A 10,537-nucleotide genomic window follows, 5' to 3' on the forward strand; every position below is an offset into this window, starting at 1 on the left:
ATTGAACCACATGGCCGAAACTAATTGTTTGTCATTGGTTATTCTGTAAGCAGTAAAATATACCAAACTGAAAAACAAACTATATGTGCTTTCTGTGACATAACAAGCTGTACGTGTATTAGAAAATTGATGGATGCACTGGCCTCATTTGAGTATGCTGAATGGTTCTATGGTTTAGGGTGACCATACGTCCGTATTTCCCGGGACATGTCCGTATTTCACGGGACGCCCGGGACAGGAAGTGAAATACGGACGTGTCCCGGGAAATACGGACGTATGGTCACCCTAAAAGTTTAATTTCTTAGAAACTGTTCATTGTTTTTTATTTTCTTTTTTTTTTAAATGTTCAAACTAAAGTACAGAAAGAAAAAACGATCTTGGATTTTCTAAGACCTCTTTGACCTCTATTTTTTAAGAAACATAAGATATCCTTAATTTTACAGACTACAAGTTCTTTTATGTTCACATAATCTACAACTACAGTCTACACTATTGGCAGTCTCATTGGATTGGATTCGGTCTCAAGTCAGGGTGTACCTAAATCTTATTTTGTTATTGGAACAATAGTCACAAACTGAGAATGTTGACAGACTGGTGTAATTTTCCAAACACATTGTCATTGGTATGTCCTCTCTGAAGTCCCTCCTCTTATTGTCATTTTCCCTCAGCAACTCACTCCCTTCCCTGCCCTCATTTACATCCTTTCTTCTGTCCCGTCAGGTAGCTTCCTTCTGTGAATCGCTTGTCTGGAAAATTGCCGTGCAGCAGTCATATGACACCACCAGTAAGACAATTAGTTCAAATTTAATTCAAGTTTTAGTTGTGCTTTTAAGTTGTGTTTATCTCTAAAGACAATCAATGAGTACTTTTTAGCTAGTTGTTGTTGACATGCTGTTGTTATAATTCAGTGGTCATGTTTGCCATCAGGACTACGTTTCTGTTTTAATATGTCAGCTCTCTGTTTCTCTTCCTGCAGGACTGATTGACTGACTAATTCTTTTAAAAGCACTTTGGCTACCATTCGGCCCTCCACTTTCCTCGCACACCATGTCTGACCAGCCAATCCAAAACCACCATGAAAGGGCCTACATGTCTTTAATGAGAGGCATGAGAGAGCTGGACCTCCGCGGCCCCTGCGTTCCCAGCGACCTGGTGCTGATCGGAGACCATTCCTTTCCTTTGGTGATGAACAGCCGCGGGCAGGTCCTGATGGCTGCCTCTCTGTACGGCTGTGGAAGGATTGTTGTCCTGGGTCATGAGGGCTACCTTACTGCTTTCCCTGCGCTGGTAGAGAATGCTCTGACCTGGCTGAGAGGTGACGGATCAGACAACGTCTCCGTAGGGGTGCACAAAAACGTCAAGGCGGTCGCAGAAAATCTCAGCAGATCCCACTTCCAGGCAGAAGTGGCTGGGGCCTTTAGTACCAAACTTGGGGTTGGCGTGTATGTGACAGATGCGTACAGTGTGGGCGCTGACCCGAGCGACCTGGTGGCATTTCTGAAAGCAGGAGGAGGGGTGCTGATTGCAGGGCAGGCGTGGAGCTGGGCTGCAGAGCACCCCAAGGAGAACACCTTGCATCAATTTGAAGGGAACAAGGTGTCTGGTGTTGCAGGGATCTACTTCTCTAAGCACCCAGGTGAGGTAGAGACCCTTCCTATCTACCCACAGATCCCATCCTCCTGGATGGCCATAGTGTAAGTGGACATTCTATATTTAATAATGATAATATGTTTGTTTATTCAGTCACACAGTAAACAAAAATCATAGCATTTTAAAGTGATTGAAAAGGCATAGGCTGAAGCATAATGTTTATATTTAAGCCTGTCCTATAATTATAATATTTCTTTTACAACACACCAAATTACGACCTTCTTATTCCAGATGAAATCCCCCTATGATATATTATATAAAAAAAATATGTCAACTTACAACCAGCGCAATATATTTCACATATTTTGCATAGATTTGTGTGTGAAAATAACATCAAGCTCTATTATTAAGATTAGTTTTAAAGATAAAAAAAAAACTTTTAACTCATGATGACAGATGATTGTGGTGCTTTCTTTTACAGCTACAGTAATGCATGCATATAACAAATGATACTATTATTGTAAAAATAAGTATCAGAATGAAATATCATGTGGTGAAATGATGAAAAATAGATTTAATGACAGTGAGAGACTGATCCTTTACTTCAATTCTTTACACTCTGGCTGTCTCTGTTGTATCCTCCTCCCCCCTTCAAATACAGAATGGGGAAAGATTTTGAGGATGACTTGGAGTTCTTACTCCAGGGGGTTTCAGAGTTTAACATCCCCGATGGACTCGTAGCTTCTGAGGTTCTGGTCCATGGCCCACTAGCCTTCCCCATTGGGACCGTAGACAGTAGACGGGCATTCCTGGCTGGAGCGTACTACGGGCAGGGACGGGTCATTGTGGTTACACATGAAGGACTAATGGGGAATGAGGTATTCTGGAGTTTAAGTTAAAACAATTATGTGAGAATTTGTTCATTGATTATATGATATGATTAAGACAGTAATTAGAAGTGCTTTCACTACTTATTTAGTTTCATGTTTAGTTTTTGGTGATGAGAAAACAACTACTTTTCTTGCAAAAAAAATGCTTTTTATCACAGGCGATGGCTCCATTCTGGAACAATGCCATTCACTGGTTGGATGAAGGCCGAAGAGGAGTCGTTGGCGTGGTGCCTGATCATGCCCTCAACATTCTCAGCAAGTCGGGCCTGAAGTGTGAGAAAACAGGCTTCAGGAAAGACCTGAGTGTGTTTGTTTGCACAGCGTACAGTGGGGACCATACGGAAGAAATCCAAAACTTTGTAGCAGAGGGAGGAGGCCTGCTCATCGGTGGACATGCCTGGTACTGGGAACAGACGCATTATGGGCAAAACCCATTAGTTGATTTCTCAGGTATGATAATGTTAAGGAATGATGAGATCACAAGATCGATTCCCAGTATGTTCATGGTAGTTCTGGCTTGTTTTCGGACCAGTAATGTTATTTATTCTTGCATGACTTTGGTTACCTGGCATTCTTACGAGAAATGGAAATGGTGTCAGTGATACAAATGTTCAAATGTCATTTTAACAAAAAAAAAAAAAAAAATGAGAGTGAAGGAAAGGTGGCATGAGGAGGCAATAGACAGAGGAAATAAGCCGTCCGAGTGAGGGGAAAAAAAGGCTGGAAAGAATCTGGGTCCACAACAAGAGACTAATCCCCTTTTCTCACCAAGTAAGCTCTACTTCTTCAGAATTCTTAGAGCCAGGTAGCCTGGGAATTCCCATGCTGCTTTGCGCGCGATTTCATTCACACTGCAAAGGCAGCCTGGAAACCACCGCCCTTATTTTTGCCTGAGTTAGGGAACCAATCACAGAACGGGGGGGGACAGCAAGACGATGACGACGTCTATGCGCGACACCGAAGCTTGTAGAGTGTTAATCCAACATGGCAGCGGACACAACGTTACCGTTCGATGCAGCCTTAGAAAGTGTTTTAAGTAGCTTAGAACGCAAGTTTACTTTTATTTTACTTTTTTTTTCTGCTTCTTCCTCATCGAATTTCTGTTGCTCTGCATACGTCATCTGGTATAAGTGATACAACTGGCTATGAATCACGCGCAATGCAGAATGGGAAGAACCAGACGCCATTTGATAGACATTCGTAGCGCCCAATAAACGGCTCTAGGCATTTGTAAACCACGCCTCAAATACGAGAAAATGCACACCTAGTTCCCAGACCACCATCTCATCGAGATGTGGACGCGTCAGCCAGGCTAAGAGCCAGATGCTATACGGAAAACCAATCTGCATTTCTCCTAATTTTGATCAGAAGCTTCATGTTCAACGGCGTGCTATAAACCTCGCTTACTTCACTATCCAAAGTGAGGTATGAACTTAGGCAAACTGTTTCTGAGCAGGAACACAGAATGCTTTTGGATGGGAACTATATGGTTCCAGGGAACCATTGTACCAGGAAGGTGGCATCTCAGGGTAGTGGTTAAATGTGGTGCTTTATGTGACTGAAGTAGAATGTTTTCATTTCAGTTCCTAAGAAGTAGTTAGTTGTGCCTGATTAATGATTGCTCAGAGGAGCATTCACAAAGGGCTATGCTGTTCTATAACCATAAAAGCATAACAGCATACTTACATTTGCATACCTAAACTATATTTAAAAAAAAAAAAACATACAATGGCACCATTGATGATGGCTGGCTGGAGGTAAGAAAGAAAAAGCATTCTAAAAAGGGGGATTTCTGCAGATACAGCAGCCACACAAGGTAGGTCAATTTATCTTGTCAACTGCTCAGGGAGAGAAAAGATGGTGAGGATATCAGAATGGTGCTGAGGACACCAATAGGTCAGGAGTGGAACTGCAAGACACACTCAAGAAAAGACAAGCAGCTCAAGTGGTGTTATGCTACCACAAACCAAAGGAGCATAAACCGACATGTTAATACGCCACAGTGTACATATGTAACAGAACTGCAATCAACTAAAGGTTGCAATATCTTTCAGGGAACAAAATCTTGAACAAAATGGGCTTGAGCATATTGGGTGCAACAATTTCAGGAGGCATATACAAAGCCCCTGTTCCCAGCCAGGCCATCAAAGATACCTACCACTTCCGCCACCTTCTACACCGATTTGCAAGCCACGTGACTGCAGGTGATCAACTCAGCCAACATGAGGAGGAATGTCTGAAAAAGCTGGGCAACGACTGTGCTACCTACTTAAAAATGAAGGCTCATGACTGCTGCTTCTACAACCAGGTGGTGTCCACACTCACAGACATCTTGAAGAGGTCGGGCCTGCCGCAGGTGAGTAGACAGTGAGAAATCAAACTGAAACATTCCCGTAGGACTGCACAAAACTGTACCAACACATCATGCTGTACCTGATGAACATTAACTATTATACCCCAACCACTCGTTTGTTTTTCATTATTGTTGTCAAGGTGAGTGACAGCTGCCCTGTCAACAGTCCCAAAGACCACCTTCTTCTCAATGTAGGGTCAGAGGTGTATAAGGTTTGCCCAAACCCAGATGCACTCCTGCCCTACCTCATCAAGCATAACCCAATAATGCCAGTCGTTTACAACCAAAGGCTCAAGATTCATGTTAACACAGCAGGTGAGATCAGTTCTAAGTGCAATACATGAGTTCAGCTTGTATTTGCACACAAGTGATTGTCTCATTCACATATTTGTCATGCACTATTGGATTCTGTATGTTTTGTTCCAGATGTGTTATGATTAGGGCTGGGCAACGATTAAAATTTTTAATATAATTAATCACGTGATTTCCCTGATTAATCACGATTAATTGCATTTGTACGCAGAATCCAAAAATGAATTCAAAAGTGGTGTATAGCTTTTAGCATTTAGTTTTATTTTAAATGTACTGCCATATGAATGAAAGTGCCATAACATTTGTTGTGCAAACACACTTCTACAGAGGCTTCTACAGAAAAACATCAGCATTTTTATCTAGTTTTTCTGTAGAAGCCTCGCTCCACTGTCTGTTTCGTTGAATGACTTGCTGGTATCAATTGTGTGTTTTGCCTTTAAGTGATATTTTAGACTGGAACTACTACGATGATAAGACAATTCAACTTGGCAGTGTTTACAGATGACTTTGGTTCTGTCGACTCTGCCGTCTGGAAGAACTTTAAAATGAAAATGGCCGAGTAAAAGTTCCGTACCCTTCTCCATGTTTGGTGGATCCGCCGATTACTTTCTTTTCCGGTTCCGCAGCAGACAGCAACAGACTTTTACAAAATAAAAGCCTGTGAGCAACAGAGTTTTACAATAAAAAAATAAATAATGAAACAGGGGTGGTCCGTGGAGTAGTGGGTTGAGCAGGCGCCCCATGTACAAGAGGCATTAGTCCTCGCTGCAGCTGGCCCCAGTTCGAGTCCCACATCGGATGGCCCTGAGCTGCATGTCGTTCCCCCTCTTTCTGCCCCATGCTTCCTGTCTCTCTCAACTTTCCTATCCATTAAATGCACAAAAGCCCCCCCCCCCAAAATGTTTTGTTTTTATTTATTTTTTTAAATAAAAAAAAATCTGCGTTAATTCGCGAGAAAATATTTATCGGCGTTAAGTAATTAACGAGTTGCGGTAATAATGCGATAATAATGAGTTAACTCGCCCAGCCCTAGTTATGATATCACTCAACATGCCAAAAGACTTTGTAAACATTGCTGACTATAACTTTGGTGCTGTATTTATGTGTTTGTGTGTGTCAGGAGGGGAGGAGTGGATCAGTACTGGTCTCTACCTCTCTCCTGGTATGAAGACCTTTTTGGCCATGCCAGCGGAGATAGCCGACAAGGGATGGCAGGTACTTTCCAAAAAAATCAAATGGTAATTGTGTCAGCTGTTTTTCTGATGTCGTACCCCAATGCAAACCCCTGTCCCAGTCCCACCTCCCAGCACAGCTGAGAAAGTCAATCCTTACAGATTTGTATAGAATGTGTGAGCCACAGTAGCAGCTGCTCTCAGGGGAATACCTGTTTCATTTCTTAGTGTGAGCCATAGATTTGAGAATATTGTTAAATCACACTGACGGGATTGTGAAAATAAAACTATAGAAGAAACATCTGATCTCAGGGCATTGCCTTTTTTGTAGGAACAAGCACAATAACTCTTAAACGTAACTATTTTTTACAACTTCCCAGCAGGAAATGGAAGTTATTATAGCACAAAATGCCTGTACTTAAGGAAACTGGGCAGTCTGAAGGAGCAGATCAAATGAAATGCATCTTTGTGAGAGATAGCCATTGGAGATAGGAGATGGGATGAACCATATTTCCAAAGCAGTAACACTTAATTTCATCCGCAGATTCAGATCGGCTGCCAAACAGATCAGCTGAATGCTGCAGAGTTGAAGAGGGCTCCACGCGTACACGAGCGGTTTCCTGTTACCTCAGAGATGGTGCAGGTGTGGAACCTGTGGGGAGGACTCATCTACCTGGTGGCCCCACCCGAAACACAAGCAGGGGGGTTGGAGGTCATAGTGCAGATGGCTGTACCTGCACCCTATTATAAATCCGGCAAGTGTGTGGTGGATGGAATTGTGGTTTGTGTTTATAGTGTAGGTTTTCTGGCTAGTGATGGAGGATTTAGAGCAGTGTATCATTGGAACACGTTGTCTTGTTATTTAAAGCAAGCTTCTCCGCTCTTAAAAAACACAAAAGGATCCTGATAAGTTGAACTTTTACTCTAAAACCTCTGAACAGGTCTGTGGCTGCAATTGTTGAACACATAATGAAACTTATAAGAAAGAAATGATATTGTGATATTGATATTTTTATTGATAAAGTGCTCATTTTCTTTCATTTGTTCTTTGCAGGTGTGACAACAGCAGCCGACTGGTCATTGCTGCGCACAGCTCCTTCACCCTGGGCAGAGTTGGAGTTTGACAACATCATCCTCACTGTACCATCAGAAGCAGTGCGGAACCTAGACCACCCCGATGCGTTGGCGACCCACTGGAATGACATGATGAGGGGCATTGCTGACCTCGCTGTCATACCTCACAGGTTTCCACGCAAAGAACGCTTTGTTGCAGATGTGCAGATTTCTCATGGTAAGGGTGTTTGGCTTTTTTAAATGCTGAAGTGCATACACAGTCATGTGGAAAATAAGGAGCACCATCTTTTTTTTTTTTTTTCTTAGCTTTTACATATAGGAGCAGAACAAAAAACTCTTCTGGTCTTTTTTACGGGTCTTGAAATGGGGTCATATCTACTTCAAAAGAAAAACACACAACTTATTGCTTTGTGTTATTTTACAAAATGCAGAAGCAATGTGTAAAAAAAAAAACAAGAGCAGCCCATGATTCAGTAGCTTGCAGATTAACAGACCTCACTTGAAGTAATTATTTTCTGTATGACGTTATCAGTCTCACACATCGTTGTGTAGATATATTCGCTTATTTTTCCACTTTTCTTTACAATAGTGCTTCAGTACATTGAGCTATGTAGGCATTTGTTTATTCACAGCTCTCTGATGGTCCCCCTCACAGCATTTCAGTCAAGTTGACTGGACCATTGCAACACCTCGTAGATTTGCTGCTGTGCTGGGGATCATTGTCTTATTGCATGACCCACTTTTAGCCAAGCTTTAGCATAGTCAATGATTGCAAGGTGCTGAGGTCCTGTACCTGCAAAGCAAGCCCAAATCATCACCGTGCAATGTGTTGACATAATCGTCAACAACGGACTCCAAATGGTTTGGAGAAGGCCTTATAAGCCTCTCTAGACTGATAGTAATCAACATTTTTGTCTTTTAAGTTAATTGATGATGTCTTTCTTCTGCTTTTATAGAGGTACTCACAATAAGTGATGATCAATTAATCACGTACATCATCAGCACCTGTCTGGTACTTGAAAACATATAATATGTTGTATTCACCTGATTTTAAGAGCTGGTAAGGACCAATTACCCCAAAACATAAACCTTAGTACTGAAAATGGGTGTAGTTTCTTCTTTTACTTGACTGGATACTGCTTTATATTCACTTATCCTTATAAGAGTCCCGCTTAAATGAGGCTTCTTTCTCTGTCCTGAATCTTACTGGGAGACAGGCATTGCACACATGGACCAATCTGTTAAGATTTAAGACAAAGACAGCTATTTACAGTCAGTTTCACCAAGCCTGTATGTTTATATGCTACCTCTGTTTTTAGCATTTTTGCATATTATATCATTTCCAGAAATTTTAGAGCAATCAAGTTATATCAGGTGTAAACTGCAGAATGACCCAGAATGATAATGTCTTGGAGTTTAAAGATATCCATCCAAAATTACGAGTGTTGTAGCACATGCTAATACACATTATATGTCTGTACCACAGCTACTGATTCAGAGAAATTTTATATATATATATATAAACCACTGTTAGCTTCGTTGTTTTTTTCTGTTCAGGTTGGATGCATGCAGGTTATCCTATCATGGCACACAAGTCCTCAGCAGCTGAGCTGGTCAGTGTTGAACATGCTCGGAGTAATGGCCTGTGGGGCCCCATCCATGAGCTCGGACACAACCAGCAAAGAAGCTGCTGGGAGTTCCCAACACACACAACAGAGTGTACATGCAACCTGTGGTCAGTGTATGTGCATGAAGAGGTGCTGGGGATCAACAGGGCAATGGTAGAGTATATCATTTATGTCCGTGAAACCGGTGACTAAAACATCAGTCTTAGGTCATTTCGTTACGTGTTTCTCAATACGCCATAGTGTCAAAATATTTCACTTTCTGCTGGGATTACATTATGCACAATCAGGATATTTTATTGTGGTTCATGCAGGCTCATCCAGCTATGACTCTGGAAAATCGAAACAGTCGAGCAAAGCAGTATGCAAAGGAGGGCAGGAATCTCAGCGGCTGGGACATGTGGGTGGCCCTGGAGACATATATGCAGGTGAGAGAAACTGTGCTCGGACCTCACTGGAGTCAAAACAGAATTACACACTGTCATAATCATAAGTAATGTAAACAAGACTTTTAGTGCTGATAACAGAAAAAATTTAGAAAAAAATGATGACTTTATTTTTCACATTTATCTCTCTTTTTCTTCTGTAGCTCCAGGATAAGTTTGGCTGGGGTGCCTTTAAGAAGGTGTTTGCTGCCTACCACAAGATGAGCAACTTTCCCGGGGACAACAAAGGCAAGATGAACCTGTATGCTGAGACTTTCTCTCAGTCTGTGGGGATGAACCTGACGACATTCTTTAAAGCCTGGGGATGGCCCATAGAAACAGCGACCGAGCAGAAACTCTTCAACCTGCCTCCCTGGAGTGATCACCCCATGGTCCAGTATGACTGAATCTCAGACTTCTGCAGATTAAGGATCACTCACATTGTTGGTAAAATCCGTTTCTTGGCATGAATTATAGTATGAGAGATTTGGTAAAATGATTTTGCTCTCTCTTGCTGCATTTTGACCATATTTATCGCATTATTTGAAAAAGAGAAACACAAAATATGCACTGTATTTCACCAAAGACATAGAAGGCATGGATAAATAAATACATCATTTAAAACTATAACATTGAAATACAAGATACTATTCAACATGCATAAGTTAAAATGTTTTATTTTATTTCAGAATGTTTTCTTTTATTCAAAACAGGACACATGACTATGCTTAAACTGAAAATTCAGTACTTATATTTCTTTTTCTTTAAGCTCTCTCCTGGAGCCACTTGTTTTGCGCTACTGATCCCGTACCCTCTTAAAGATACAGGTTCTTGATATTTTCACTTTAACCATACCTGAGACAGTAGGGAGTCATATAGCTTCATAGCAACAGTTTAAAGTCATTCATGAGATAAAGGGAAGCTTTTGTTCTGAGTCATGATTACGTAGATGCTCTTAGAGAAATGCTACTCTGTAGAAACATAGTTACTATTAAACTATTGTACTATTAATCAGTTTAAATGTTTATATGATATATCTGCTCCATTTGATTATTGTCAAAGATGCATAATAAACATTTGTTTACCTTTCTAATAA

At 41.3% G+C, this 10,537-nt stretch overlaps 1 protein-coding gene across 1 annotated transcript; it reads left to right on the top strand.

The window, feature by feature from the left end:
- Positions 1-409: 409 nt before the first annotated feature.
- LOC142388556 (TRPM8 channel-associated factor homolog) lies at positions 410-10,537 on the top strand. The gene is made up of 12 exons (XM_075473955.1): positions 410-784; positions 977-1,694; positions 2,252-2,468; positions 2,639-2,930; positions 4,535-4,836; positions 4,974-5,148; positions 6,266-6,360; positions 6,862-7,072; positions 7,372-7,608; positions 8,949-9,172; positions 9,331-9,444; positions 9,606-10,537. Exons 2-12 carry the CDS (start codon positions 1,048-1,050, stop codon positions 9,846-9,848), a joined length of 2,757 nt encoding a protein of 918 aa, XP_075330070.1. The 5' UTR covers positions 410-784; positions 977-1,047; the 3' UTR covers positions 9,849-10,537.

The sequence above is a fragment of the Odontesthes bonariensis genome, chromosome 9 (genome assembly GCF_027942865.1).
Source record: "Odontesthes bonariensis isolate fOdoBon6 chromosome 9, fOdoBon6.hap1, whole genome shotgun sequence".
Classification (NCBI taxonomy): domain Eukaryota; kingdom Metazoa; phylum Chordata; class Actinopteri; order Atheriniformes; family Atherinopsidae; genus Odontesthes; species Odontesthes bonariensis.